Source organism: Sapajus apella, unplaced genomic scaffold (assembly GCF_009761245.1).
Source record: "Sapajus apella isolate SASKATOON/1434 unplaced genomic scaffold, GSC_monkey_1.0 scaffold1, whole genome shotgun sequence".
In the NCBI taxonomy this organism is placed as follows: Eukaryota; Metazoa; Chordata; class Mammalia; order Primates; family Cebidae; genus Sapajus; species Sapajus apella.
Genome location: NW_022436941.1, coordinates 43,891,358 through 43,906,413, shown reverse-complemented (window position 1 = coordinate 43,906,413; position 15,056 = coordinate 43,891,358). Strand labels below are relative to the sequence as shown.

The 15,056-nt window shown below is 40.1% G+C and overlaps 1 protein-coding gene across 3 annotated transcripts in view; it reads right to left on the bottom strand.

Moving 5' to 3' along the window:
- PCSK1 (proprotein convertase subtilisin/kexin type 1) overlaps nt 1–15,056 on the bottom strand; it is a 43,138-nt gene that overhangs the window by 13,259 nt on the left and 14,823 nt on the right. For all 3 annotated transcript variants that reach the window (XM_032275877.1, XM_032275887.1, XM_032275896.1), the window contains exons 6-9: nt 12,493–12,581; nt 9,114–9,286; nt 7,186–7,398; nt 4,655–4,755 (exon numbers count right to left, since the gene is read on the bottom strand). In XM_032275877.1, the coding sequence (XP_032131768.1) occupies nt 4,655–4,755; nt 7,186–7,398; nt 9,114–9,286; nt 12,493–12,581 (576 nt within the window). The remainder of the gene's footprint in view (nt 1–4,654; nt 4,756–7,185; nt 7,399–9,113; nt 9,287–12,492; nt 12,582–15,056) is intronic.

Below are 15,056 nucleotides of genomic sequence, written 5' to 3'. Positions count from 1 at the left end.
GTAATTAAATTTTTAAAAACTGCCTTGAGTTGCTAATCAAAGATATGTTTACAGAAAATAAGGGTATGCAATTAAACACTGAATTAAGCACTGCTTCTAATTAGCAGAGATGTAGGTAATGTAATTTGGAGACAAATTCCAGCGTCAAAAGTCTTCAGAACTATCTGGTTCAGCCTCTAATCATACCTAAATTAGCCCAGATCTGAAAGATTTTCTAACTTGGACTTTCTAACATTTCACAACCCACAAAGTCAAGAACTTTTTTGTTGTGATTTTTTTCCAAAGGTTTCATGCAGCCCTGAAAGTCCATTTCTCTTTCTCCAGGCTTTAGCAAAACCAGAAGTTTGGCTCATCTGTTCGTTTAACATTTCTGGTGTAAAAGGATTCAATGGTTCACTTCAGTATTTTCCTCACCTATTAAAAAGCATTCTGATTCTTTTGATCTCTCCTCAGAAGGCTGAGGCTATTTTCTACCAGATTTCTTAGGTATATTCACTATATAATAATAATAATAGTGCCACAGACATTTATGCAAGGAATTCCTTTCTCTCTTATATTTATTTCCAAGATGTACCTACTAACTGTTCTAGTGGGTTTCTACACAAACACAGCCGATGAGGTTGTAGGAAAACACAGTGGTAAAAGTAACTCTCCATAGCATTTGCTTCTCAAAACTTGGTTAAGGTAGTACTAGCATTAAAAGGTGCCTGGGAGATTTGTTAAAAAAAAAAAAAAGAAGGAATTCCTAGATTGCGCATCAGAAACTTCTAGGCAGGTACAAGGTCTGAATTAGTTGTTGGCAAAAGGACCTGGGAACCGGCATGTTAAATAAATTCCCCAGGTGATGATTATGTATGCTGGTGCTTGAGAAACCTTCCTTTAGTGAAAGAAAGTATTTCTCTGCACATATTTCAACCAGAAACCATTCCTTCTCCTTCCCTTTACTCCTCCCATTCCCCAACACTCTGGCTATATAACATTTAACACAGCATATTGAGTAGTCTGCTTGTGACAGAAAACTTAAGAGAAACTCATAAATGCATGTTCATTTATCAGCCTCAATCTTCTTAACCCTCCTTTATTTAAGGGGATGATAGGCTGCCATTCAACACTGCCTCTCCCTCACAGGGCTGGGGGAGGCTGCAAGGTGTGGTTGCTGATAACACAGGCTTTGCACTCAGACAGACTTGAGTTTGAATCTCTTTGTGGTGTCTTGGTTACATATCTCAACCTCTCTAAATCTTAATTTTTTCCATTTATAAGTGAAATTAATAATTTCCATGTCGTAAGAATGTTGTAAAGATTATCATTAATATTGTATATAAAGAGGTCAGCTGTGTCTGGTCCATAGTAAGAACCTAATCAATATTGGATGTCATTATTTTTGAAAAGTTTAGGCAAGGGTTCTTCAGTCTCCATAGTTGTTCCTGTGGGATGGTACATGATTAAATAATTTTCTCATTCTTGAGTGCCTTGGCATAAAGCTTGGTCACATTTCTAGAAATTCTGGCATTCAGCTTTGGTATAGACAATTGAATAGAGTTCAGAATAATGTCCAATTGAGAGCAGACATCTTAATAATCTCTATGTATCTTGGCAGTAAGGATATAAATGTTAAGATAGATCAGTCATATCTATCTTACTGATGAATTGAATCAAAATGAGGGAAATTAAATTCTTATGATATGCACCTGGGAGATCACAGACTCTTAATATCTCTTAAATCATGAACACTGAGAATCTGGTGAAACCTATAAGCCATTCCCCAGAAATATGCCATACACACACTTATAAGCAATTCTGAATTTAGTTGCAAAGAGATTCATGGACCCCTTGAAACCCATTTGAGTGTTTCATAGAAATGAAACCTCTGCTTTAAAGATGGTCCATCAGAGACTGAGATGAATGAGGCTAGATCATTCCTATATCATTTTCTCCTATATGGAAAAAGGAAGGATAAAATTAACCAGACGTGGTGGCACATGCCTGTAATCCCAGCTACTTGGGAAGCTGAGGCACGAGAATTGCTTGAACCTGGGAGGTGGAGGTTGCAGTGAGCCAAGATCATGCCACTGCACTCCAACCTGGGTGACGGAGTGAGACTGTCTCCAAAAGAAAAAGGAAACGGAAGGATTATTTTCTTTATAGGATCATTTTCTACTATACAGAAAAAGAAGGCTTGAGGTTTTAGAAACCAAGGATTACACTTTTACAATTTCAGTTCTAACATGAAATTGACATTACATTTGTTCGGCAGATGGATATTTATACCATGTTGGCCACTATACAAGGATGGGCTAGGCATGGCCAGTTCTGTTTACATGCATCTGACAGGTGTTGGATAGAGAAGAAAGGTTCTAGACATAAAATTTTAAGATGGCTTTCTTTTAACAGTTCCCTGGGGTAGTAGTCTGTATTTTGAAATCTTAAATATAATGTCTATTGCACAGGCTCCTATAATCCATAGGACCTTATTTTCTTCCATTTGAGACTCTTCATCACTGACCCCAACAATTCACATTGGATTATCTATATATGCTGACATTTTCAATCTCAACTCTGAGAATCTTAGGAAGGGAAGAAGTTTGAAAAAAAGCTCTGGTTTGACCCCTTTATTTTATAGATGGAAAGACTGAGCCCCACATGTAAATTAACTTGCCTACGGCCACATGGATTGTGGTAGAGCTAGAACTTGAAGCCAGATTTTCCTTGCAATTTTCACTGCTTGGACAATTTTTCTTGAAGTTTATTTGGATCTGCTGATGCCAGTCTCAGCTTGTATTCATAGATTTTTGTCTTTTGACCATCTACTTCCTATTATACGTGAACTCAGATTCTGAACATAGTTTTTCTGGAGGGCCCAATATCTGTATCTAATTGAGCAACTGGATTTGCTTCTTCCCTTACCAACAACTCCAGGTCCTCCAAGTAGGTAAGAGCCTTGCTAGACCTGTCTTGCTTAGCCCCTGTGGCCATCTCGTAATCAAGATACCCAGGAATATACCCCATCTCCATAGGAAGCCCCAGGGATGCTAGAAATAAACTGGGCTTTCCTGGACAAAGGCTCAGCAACCTTAAGGCTTTTCCAGTTGTGGCAAAAGGCCAAAATGTTCTTCCCTTCTGTTATTATGAACTGAGTCTACTGAACATGACACGAGGACACTGGTTTGTTCTCTCTAGAGAATAAGTAATTTCTTCTAGGATAATCTCCTTATTAGGAAGGATAATAGTAACTTACAAGTTTAATCACTTCCTCTAATATGCAACCATAGCACCTGACTTGACATTTCAAGATTCGCTGTCACCACATATCAGAAAGCAGGAATGAGGGCACATAAAAAGCTGTGATGTGCAGTGTGAGACAGTTCCATTTTTCCTCTGTGTTAAGTATTGAACTATTGGGTAATTACAAGAAAAAAAATGTTAAATCTTTTTCTAAAATTATGCACTAAAATAAATTCCAGAGGGATTTAGAATTTAAACATGGTAAAGGAACCATAATAAAAGACATATAAATAAATGTTTATCTAATTTGGGGTTGTGAGGATTTTCCTGAGCATAAAAGCAAAAGAAGAAGCCTTAAAGAAACAGACTGAGAAACATAACTACAGACATATTAACTTCGTTTCATTAAAAATTACATAGAAACAAATTAAAAGGTAAATGTCAAACTTTAAAACATCTAGCTTTTGTGAACCGAGGCCATAAAACAAAACTAAGGCCATAAAGAAGCAACCACAGAAGACAAAGAGCTGAAGGGTATGAAATATTGAGCTTCATTAATAATTAAACACAAGCAGAGATACTGTTTTCACCTATCAAAATAGCAAAGATCTTAAAAGATAATAAAAGTAGTTTTGGCAAGGGTTTTGGAAACTGGCAGTTTCACACACACATTCCTGGAGGGAATAAAATGGTTTAGTCATTCAAGGCAGCAACTTGTCAATATGTATCAAAATCATTAAAACATATTTGCCTTTTGACCCAGAAATTCCAATTCTAAGGAAATTATCAGAGATGATAATTAATTTATCCTGAGGAAATTATCAGAGATGACAACTAATATTTACCAACAATGGTGTTTAAGCATGATTAGATGACTTTAACAAAATTTGCATTTATAAAATGGAACACCATGAAAAGATAAAAATTCTGTCTTTAAATCTCATGTCCCCTGATGTGATTGTATCAGCTCCAGGACTAGGCTTATATATTCAAAGAAAGGAGTTTTTTAAAGCTTGTTCCTAAAACTGCCCGCTGGAAGCTATTTAAACAAAATCCTGCTGGATGGAAATAAACAAAAAGCGTTGTAGCTGAGTGGGAAGAAGATTTGAGGGATAGCCTGAGTTTTAAAGGTCAAAGAACATTGACTTAGGAGAAAGTACATTTAATATATTGTAGAATGGACTTTAAAAACAGAATACAAAATAATGTCTATATTAAGATCCCAATGTTGTAAGATGTGTGTGTGTGAAATCTACACTGAGATGTCAGCTATGGTTAGTAACCTCAAAGCGGCAGGAAAGAAAGAGCTTTTATTTGCAGTAGTCCAAAATTTCTTCTGTAACTGCACATTCAGAAAAAAAAATAAATGTTATTAAAAAGAAGGAGAATCAGCCTTTGTAAAGGTGACTAGAAGCTTTCTGGGCCTTACTTTGCTTCCAGGGCCAGAGCGAAGATGCCAGCAGCCAGAGGTGCGGAGGCCGAGGTGCCTGTGTGCGTCTCCGTGCAGTCATTGTGCAGGTCAGCGCTCGTCTGGATGGCGTCAGGAAGGAGAGAAAGGCAGGGAGAACAAGTGAGGAGTGTGAGCCTGTCTCGGGGGTTAACGGTACCAAAGGCTGCATCTGCTATGACCAGGAAACTCAGCTGATTCGATTGCCTACTTTCTCCTCTAAACCACCGGCGGATGTTTGCCATCTGCTATTTTAGTTCACTCCCCTCTATATGCAACTTTTCTGTAATTCTGGCAGCAAGATGCCTTTTCTGGGGATGAAGTACTCCCACTATGAATATTTTCTTTTCTGAGATTCCCAAACGAAATGCTGTCTATAAAAAACAAAGTTTCAAAATCACTGTGAATCATGCTGGCCCATTAATCATCAGGTCCATTGTGTTTGGTCTGGCATATTTAGAAATTCTGTCTCATACAAAATTCTCTTTTATCTTCAGATTGACATTCGGCTGCCTCTTCAGCTCAAGGATATGAAGCCATCCTGGTCTTAGCCATTTGAACTACTTGCACAACAAATGCTTAGTATGTAGTTTGCACTCACTGTTGACTAGATTTGATGCTATGAGTTGGTGTCCACGTATGCACTTTGAGGAAAATGCTGGGTCCTTAAAGTGCCCTGGACTGGGTTCAGATTCTCTAACTGCTACCTAATGGATTTGTCCTCAGGCAAGTCGTGTGGCTCCCCATCTGTAAAATGTGATTTATATTCCCTGACTCACATGCTGAGACTTAACCAAAATGTCCTCTGTGAAAGTATTTTTACATGATTTTCTTGCAAGTAAGGAATTACCCTGGCTAACTTTAGGGTAATGAAGAGATTACTGAGAGGGAGGGAGGAAACTAAAAAGACTTCCTGTCTGCCTTAAGGACCACGGCACTGCTGGTTGGGCCACGGGATTACTAACAAGACACCCACCTAGGCTCCAGCACTGAAGTTCTAGCTCGAGATTTCGATGTGTGGGAGGGAGGTGTAAAAAAATAATTTGTTCTATTATCACCTCCATTGGCTTCCTGCTTGGAGTTGCTGAATTTCTCAAGTTATAATGGCTCTACTCCTCAGAGGGCTGCGGAAGCAAGGTTGCCCTTTTTACCTGTTGACGCAAGCAAGCCCCCAGAGATGACTATGCTGTGAAAAAGGTTTGCGTAAGAAAAAGGTTATGTTACTGAGACTGTCTCAAATAGAATGCACCAGCTGTCTCTCCTAAGGCTGGCTTTCTTAAGGAGGGAGTTTTACAAAGATAGAAAACCTTTCTTCTGCTTCAGTGCAGGGTAGCCTAGAAAAGGAACAGTCTCTGAAATGATGATTCTAAAATGCCTAACAGGCCATTTTCTAAAGGAAGCTCTGGACACCCAGGAAATGACAACAGCCAGGGGCTCTGAAGACAAGCGGGGCAAATGTCTGATATGCCCCTTTCAAAAGCTGTAAAATATGCCTGCCGTAAAAACCCCTGGGTAGAATGTCACTGTCTATTACTTGAGTAGCTGAAGACATGCTCATGAGAAGCAGACCCACATTTCTAAGTTGAGACCACAGCTTCGCTGACTAAACTAGGTTGCCGAAGACTGTTCCTGTATGGAGACGACATTCGTGCTGACAATTTTGTCGAGATGCCATGAATAAGAATCTTGCACACATTCCAAGGTCATTATTATAGGGTTCATCCAACCTCTAATTAGATCATGAGCTGCTATTTCCTTGAGATAGGATCTATATACTTTAGCTATTTGGTTCTCTCTGTGTCAGGAGTTAAACTGAGGGCTTTACATTTTTAAATTAAAAGTGCCTCATTTTGTTCTCAAAGCACCTAAATGCCCCCCCAGCATCATGCCCTTGAAGGGAAATCCAATAATTGCCCTTGGCCGTCTGACACATGGAAGCAAAGGCACAGGCAAGTGAGGGCTGGAGGAGCTCTCTGAGCATACAACATCCAGAGCTGCTTACCCAGATGCTGAGCAGTTCACCTCAGGGGACACTGAGACTATTTTCCTGCAGGTCGTCCATTCTGAGGACACAGCTGGTGTAGACTCTGTATTTTTGTCATCTGCTACAGGGCAAGTCAGACTATATCCCTGCTATTAAAGGATCAGCAAGTACAAGGGTGATAAAGCCCCAACAACCCTGAAATCCCCTTTAAGGCTGTTTCCAGGGAGGCATCAGACAAGCAGAAAAGACATTTGGAGTCTCGGCTGTGTGTAATGACAGGTTTGGTGGCTTCTCAAGGCTGGGTTTAAAAATGACAGAGGGGAAGATCATCTTGGCAAAAGTGTCATTATCCCTGGAGAGAAAACTTTCTGATGTATGCCAGCCTTTCATGTGAGTAAGCCTGAGTCTCCCCAGCTGAGACATCAAGCTTCAGCGAATCAATCCTACCAAAGGTCAGTTAGGGGGATCATTTTGCATGCATGCCATGCTCTCCTACCTAAGCAGAGGGAATTAGACAAAAGCAACATACGATTCGCTGGTCGGTGTAATCCCCGCTGCTGTAAGAGGTGGCCAGTGTGGAGGAGCACTTCTCAGCATACCAGGGGGACAGGCCTTGCTGGGAGGCACTGCTGATGGAGATGGTGTAGATGCTGTCTGTGTAGCCATCACAGTCACAATTATCTCCCTGACGCCCCCCGTTTCCCGAAGCCCAGACGAAGATGGACCCCTTCCCCTGTCTCCCCTAAAGGAAAAGCCAGAATGCATATCATCTGTTATCATCTATTGGGGTCACTGTTATATCCCAATAAAATCCCCAACAAATACATGTGTGAAATTCTCAGAGACAGCTATTTGGGATTTATCTTCAACTCCAGGTCTTTTGGCTTCAGTGGTGGAAATCTCACAAGGCTGTGTGTTATAAGCCACTGGACTGTGGCCCTGCCAGTGTCGGCCCTCCTGGGGTAGCACTGAATGCATGCTTCTCTTTCTCACGCAGATTCATAATCTAGCCTTTTGCACTTACTCATATTTTTCCACCCTTCTCTTGGTTTATGTCACTGCACTTGAATCTTTGAACTTCCTCTCTTTCTTTCTGCTTGAATCTTCTGGCTGACTGATAGAATGACAAAATTAGGGATTATTCAGAGCTGCCTCGCAGCTGCATTAAAAGGGACTCTTCAATTGAATGGAACTTGTCAAGGCCGCCCTTTCTATGATTTTTCAATTTGTGCTCTCCAGAGTTTCTACTTTTGTTTCATCCTGTGGAGCACAAGGTTTTAGAATCTATGCAGGAATACGGTAAATCCAAGTGACAGAGCAACCCAGCCAAGGCACGGGTATTCAACAGGCACGTGCAGAGTAGAAGGCAGCACATTTCTGTACCTGAAGAGCATTTCCAGAGCACTTGGAAGAAGTCTGGTTAGTATTTTACTAGTGTAAAATCCTGAAAGCAGCAGGAAAATGAGGAAAGAGAAAGAAATGTCCAGAAATACTTTTAAAATAAGTATGCTAAAAGTAATAAATTTCTATTCAACCTCAGACCCAAATAGGGAAAACTCATTTTATTTATTTATTTTTATTTTTATTTTTGAGACAGGATCTCATTCTGTCACCCAGGCTGGAGTGCAAATGGTGCAATCTCAGCTCACTGCAACCTCCGCCTTCTGGGTTCAAGCAATTCTCATGCCTCAGTCTCCTGAGTAGAGGACATTATAGGCGCCTAAGGAGTCTAAGTTGAGACCATAGTTTTACTGTTTAAACTAGGTTGCAAAAGAATACAACCTAGTTACAGCTGGCTCATTTTTGTGTTTTTAGTAGAGGTGGGATTTCTCCATGTTGGCCAGGCTGGTCTCAAACTCCTGGCTTCAGGTGATCTGCCTGCCTCTCAAAGTGATCTGTACTTTGGCCTCTCAAAGTGTTGGGATTATAGGTATGAGCCACCGCGCCTGGCCACAAATAGGGAAAGCTTTCTTAACCCTTAACTTTCATCCCTCTGAAGAGTGATTTGGCTCTCTACATGCATTTAAAATTGTAGACCGGGCACGGTGACTCACAGCTGTAATCCCAGCACCTTGGGAAACCAAGGCAGGTTGATCACGGGGTCAGGAGATTGACATCATCCTGGCCAACATAGTGAAACCCCATCTCTATTAAAATATAAAAAATCAGCCAGGCATGGTGGTGCATGCCTGTAGTCACAGCTAGTTGGGAGGCTGAGGCAGGGGAATTGCTTGAACCTGGGAGGTGGAGATTGCAACGAGCCGAGACTGTGCCACTGAACTCCAGCCTGATGACAGAGTGAGACTCTATCTCAAAAAAAAAAAAAAAAAAAATTGCAAAGGACTTTGTTAAGAAATATACAACAATGTTTTTCTATGTAACCTAAGTGTTCTTTCCTTCTCTTCATATCCAAACGGTCAAGTTTCACTTCTTGTGGGTCTACGTTAAGCATCTTACCTGTTTGACACCATATTCAAAAGCCTTCTGAGCTAGCCGGCCAGGTCCCTCCACAGTTTTCCCATCATCATTAGGGCCCCAGCTTGCACTATAAATATCTACGTGTCCAGGATTGAATCCAATTGAACTGGCCTCAATAGCATCCGTCACAATGCCATCCAGCATTCTTATGCCTGAGAAACAAAATAAACAAACATACACAAGGTCAGTGTCAGTATGTACATGGACAAAGGCCCAATACTCTTACTATTTGTATTTTTAAAGGACTTTAGGAGTCAAAAACCAGGTAACTGCTAGATGTCCCCAATTTCTGTAACCCAGCTACTGATACCACAGAAATAAGGAACGTGCCACTGCCCCCATAAGCTTTCTTGTTGCACTTTAGAGATAATACTATGTAGTAGTGTAGGCAGCTGTGATTTTTTATTTATTTATTTTTTTTTGGTCCCACTCGAGGCTCTGTTCCTAGCAGTCCCTCTGGGCATTGAGTTTGAAGTGAAGCAGCATCCTTAGATGAAAGGAAGTGGCTGTGGTTGTTGTCAATTACAAAATATTTGCCCTCTCTCCCACCCCAACTAAGTGACAGAACAGCATTCAGAAAGACCCTAAAGCAGCCCTCCCACAATGCACCTGCTCATGGCTGTCTCACAAATGACTGTGGCTCCAGTGCCACATGAAGGACTTTGGAGAGGAAAGCATGTCGCTTAAAAAGATCTAACCACAACAGAAAACTAATGAATAGGGAAAGCACTCTTGTTTCTAAGCCCTGATTTGAAATAGCCCAGAGGCCATCCTTTCATGTGTTTGCTAAGAAACATTTTCAAGAAACATGCTTCCTTTTCTTCTAAATAATCTCAAGGATGAAATCATTGCCATGGATTTCACTCCTGAGGGGGGATCATTTTTCATCAGGGCAATGTAGATGTGGTAGCTCTTTGTGCTTTCCAACAGGCTGTCACCTGTCATCAGACTTATGAATTCAAGAGCCAGGAAGGCAAAAGCAATCTGGACAGATTACAGGCAGCTACCTCAGTTATTTCTGGCTTCAGGCTCATAATGCAATGGAGTACACAGCCTTCGGTTTTCACAGTTGTTTACTATGGATCAAAAAGTAAAATGATATGTAATTGACATGACCAGTAAAAGTTGTATTTGTAAAAAAGAAATTGTTTAAAAATGCATTTAGGGTCAAGTGTGTTGGCTCACACCTATAATCCCAGCACTTAGGGAGGCCAAGGTGGGTGGGTCACTTGAGGCCGGGAGTTCAAGACCAGCCTGGCCAACATGGAGAAACCCTATCTGTACTAAAAATACAAAAATTAGTTGGGCATGGTGGCACACACCTATAATCCTGGCTACTTGGGAGGCTGAGGCAGGAGAATTGCTTGAACCTGGGAGGCAGAGGTTGCAGTAAGCCAAGATTACACCACTGCACTCCAGCCTGGGCAGCAAAGTGAGACTCAGTCTCAAAAAAATGTTTTTAGAAAAAAAATTCCAGCTCTGCTACTTACTAGCTGTGGAATCTTGGGCAAGCCACTTACCCCTCTGTGCCTCAGTTTCAACTGTAAAATGGGGATGATAATAGCTCATGTGAATTCAGGATAGTCTATATGCAGCCACCATTTCATAGGCTTTACATGTATGAACTCATCTAAACCTTACAACCAGCATTTGAGGTGGGTGCTGTAATTCTCCTCACTTTATAAATGGAGAGATTGCGGCCAGGGAGGGACAATGACTTGCTCAAGGCCACAGAGCTTGAAATAGGAGAGCCAGAATTTCAGTGCTACAAATCTAGCCCCCAAATCTGTTAACCACCAGGATACACTACCTGTAATATGTTGTAGAGTAAGTAACTGACACACAGTAGGTGCCTAGTAAATGAAGATTATTGGTAAAAAATAAAAATAAAGGCATTTGGGGCTAGACCATCAAAGAATGGAGTAATGAAAAAAATCAGTAGGCTTGGAATTGTGTTTCAGTTCTACACTGCCACAAACTAGCTGTTGTTACCTTGAGCGGCTTGCTTCTAATTCTTCCTCTACAAAATGAAGTGATCAGACGATTCTTTCACAAACTATAGCTGTTTAATTCATTATGACTTAAAGAGTGAATTATTTTACTAGTTGATTACATAATTTGTGCTTCTGCCTTTATTTATTTATTTTTTTAATTAACAGACCACTTTGAAGATGTTAGTATCAAAGGAATCAGGAATGACACTTAAAATGCAAAAAGTGCCCTGTGTTCATGACAGATGTATTACATGTCAGGATGTATATTTATTTTGTTTCTAAAAAGGAATACATAACCAAATCAAGGTGTACTTATGTAGAGTTTAATGGGATTTTATTGTAATTGACATGCTCTACAATTGATTTTTTTGCAATCATAGTTTTTGAAAACTGAACTAAACTTGAAGCTCATAGCATAATGTGAATGCCTGCGGCAGGGATAGAATAAAGAAGAGAGACCATTTTTATCTTTTCTGTTGTTCCCTGCAGATCCACTTTCTACTCTTCTCCATTAGAACATGGACTGCAGTCATGGGCTCTCTCTTCCCATTGGGTTCAGCCAGCTGAAGACCCCCACAAGAAGGTGGGTATCAAGAGGAGATTGAGGTGCCCCTGGACCCCCTTTGCCTAGAAGTAGCTCTGCTGTTGTACTCAAGGCCGATCCAGCGGCTTTCTCCTGTGACCAGTTTTCCCTCTCTACTTGCTGGCGACTTTTCCTTCCTTCCTTTTGCTTCTTAAGGCTAAAGGTGGGAACATCTGTCAACCACTTGTTAGCCCCTTGTTGGTTTTCTCTAACTCTTGTAAACAGTTTCTTTATGAAAATGTCCTCAGTTGCCCTAATGCAGCTTACCATCTGTTTCCCTATAAGGACACTGATGAAACTAATTAGAGATTGTACTTCCTTGCTATCAAAGATAAAATTTGGCTATTTAATGCAGTAAGTATGTATTTTTTAAAATTTTGAAGTTGATCTTTGCTAAAAAGTGAAGGACTTCTACAGAAGTGAGAAGCAGGAAAAGTCTTTGCCTAAATTTACCTCCTCCTTCTGTTTCCTAAGCAAGCACTCAATAACAAACCATTCTAAATCAGAACACAGAGAAAATTAGATTTGGTTCATATGCCAGTCAACATTTCTACATTTTATTTTCCTGCGGAGATGTATAGGCTATATTCAGCTATCCATTTTCTAGGAATTCATATCTATTGATTTGTTTGCAAATCATATTCAAGTTCCGTAGCAACTTTTGCATGGAACTCTTTTCTTCCTCCAGTTGTTAAAAGGAAAATTTACCCTCCCCCATTTACAATATGAGATGTAAGCCTCACATTAAAGTGCCAACTACAGGGACAATTCTCTGTTTTACCTCCAACTTTGGAATTGTATGCAACTCCAACCCCGCATTTGTGATTATTTGCTTGCATGGCAATTTCTCCTGCACATCTGGTCCCATGTCTGAGGATTAAAAAATAAGAATTATAAAACATACAGAAGAACAAACATTTGTTTCACACATGAATGAATTCATGGGGCATAGATATATTAACTTTTTGTCAGCCTTATTACTGTCTTTTCAAAAAAAATTAGTACAAAATAAAGCTTATGTTCAGATGACGGGCACACGTACTAGAGCCAAAGTATGTGACTTCAAATTCTGGCTTTTGCCATTCACTAATGGTGTGACCTTGGGTAAGTTGCTTGTCCTCAAAGGCTTGGTCACATGACATATTATATGTAAAGCATTTAGAACAGTGGCTGGCAGATAGTAAGAAGCCAGTTAGTGTTAGCCATTGATACTATTATAAGAACTCTGACATTCAGAAACAATTTCAAAGAAATGGCTCTGCTTTATACTTTTCGGTATCTAGCTCCTCATTTTTCTCCCTGGTGACTGCCTTGGGTTTGATTATCCTTGATCAACCTTAGTAGGATATGATAGAACAACATCCCCTATTAAGCCCTCCTCCCTTCCTCTAAATATATGGCACACTAAAATGTCTGAAGATTATCTGTTCCAAGAGGAGCTTGAGATATTTGCAAGACATTACCAGCTAACTGGAAAGCCAAGATGCTTCTGAAACCCCAACTGGGGCCAGAAGCCTGAACATGATTGGTTTTGCAGTCAAGCAAAGAGGGCAATTTATGATTTCAGAGTATTTAGAAGAAAAATGCATCTTCAAAACACCAAATTCCACAACTAGAGCATCAAATCTAAAATTCTGAGGATAATTGTCTTTTCCCACCACCCTCTTGACTCAAGACAGCCAACAAGCCAAAAGGCCATTAATGTGAATTCATTTATTTTATGATTTTATTCTGTTGTGGAAACAACACAGAACAGTGCAAAAGCTACTGGTGGCTTGGAGGAGCCTACCAGATATAACAACATAGAGAAAAAGAGAGGAAGGGTTAGCTCTGAGCAATAATGTTGGCCAGTTACATTCAAGTCTACTGTACTAGCCATCTATTAATTCAGCATAGCATGGAATACAAAATTTCTAAATTGACTGGGCCATCCAGAAGAATTGTTTGACTTCTCTTTTTCCTAAACTTGCAAAGATGATTTTCTGGTCTCCTTCCACAAAATAAGATTCCTGCTCCTTCATGTTAATCCTGGCTAAGAATTCTAAGTCAGGACAATATAATTATCTTTAATTCAAGATATTCCCTGATGCAGCAAACACCTGCTTCTTTTATGTATGCTAGCTCTTTCCTGTTTGGGGAAGTGGTCCTCCTGACTTTCTGTGATTTTTTTTTTCAATCATGAAGCTCCTCCACTCAGCTTTCAAGGACTGATGCAGATTATAGGGAAGAAACCCTACTCTTTCTTAGGAATCATGAGCTTAAGTTCGATGTGAGTCATATGGGTCATGCTCTGCCAGGCAGAATTCTATTGAGAGTGAAGCCAAGCGGAGGCGAGCAGCACCAGAGTTGGAAACAGAGTGCTTGGTGTCCTGAGAATAAACTGTTTGAGTTCTTGGATCTTGCAACATCAGAAACTAGAACATCCCTTGGGTGAATATTTTTAAATCCCTATCATACTTAATCTTTGAGTTAGAATTCATTCATTTGCAACTGAAGCTGTCCTGACCATACCCATTCCCTAAGAAAAGTGTGCACACCTGAACACACAGAAGGCACCTATGCTTTCTGGATGGCTTAATGCTCTTTGCCTTAATAGGAGGAGTAATTCAGTTGTCATCTCTGAGAAATGTACTTCCAGAAGTCACCACTGCCTTCTTATATATTTTCATGTGTACAGGATGGGAGACAGGGTTCAGGATAGCAAAAGAATCCAGTGCAAGTCTTCAGCCTGAGCCAACAGAATCAACCTGCTGACAGACATCCCCAGGGTTGTTCTTTGTCCTAAAAAATAATACAGTGTGACAGCACCTATTATTTATTTCTCCTTGTATATGGAGGGCTATTTTCTAGTGAAAGCGGCAGGAGGATCATGGTACAAATATGTGTTGACATGTTTTCCTCCTCTTATCCTCAGGTTCCACCTGCAAACATTGAGAGAAAGAGACTTTATGAAGGTGTTCCTATGTCATTCTTTATAGACCTGTAGCTCTTTCTCTTTTCTAAGTGAGGTGCTGCAGTAAAAGAACTCTCTATTGTCTTAGAACAATGGTCGTAACTGGCATTTAAGCAAAATGATTTGTTTAAAAATTATTCCACCAGATAGTTTAAATACTACCCTATTCCGGTTAAAATATCCTTGTCACACTTGTTATTTAACTAGAAAAACAATCTGTAATTGGTGTTGAAATATTGAATACAGGTTTATGCCAGCTTAATAGTAAGTGTTACCTGCACTGTTAAGATTTTATTATTTAGTGATTCCTCTTTAGACTTTCAGAGTAGCATTCAGTTGTGGCTTCTATTAATCTCATTTACATGGTAATAAAGAACAACAGCAATACAGAT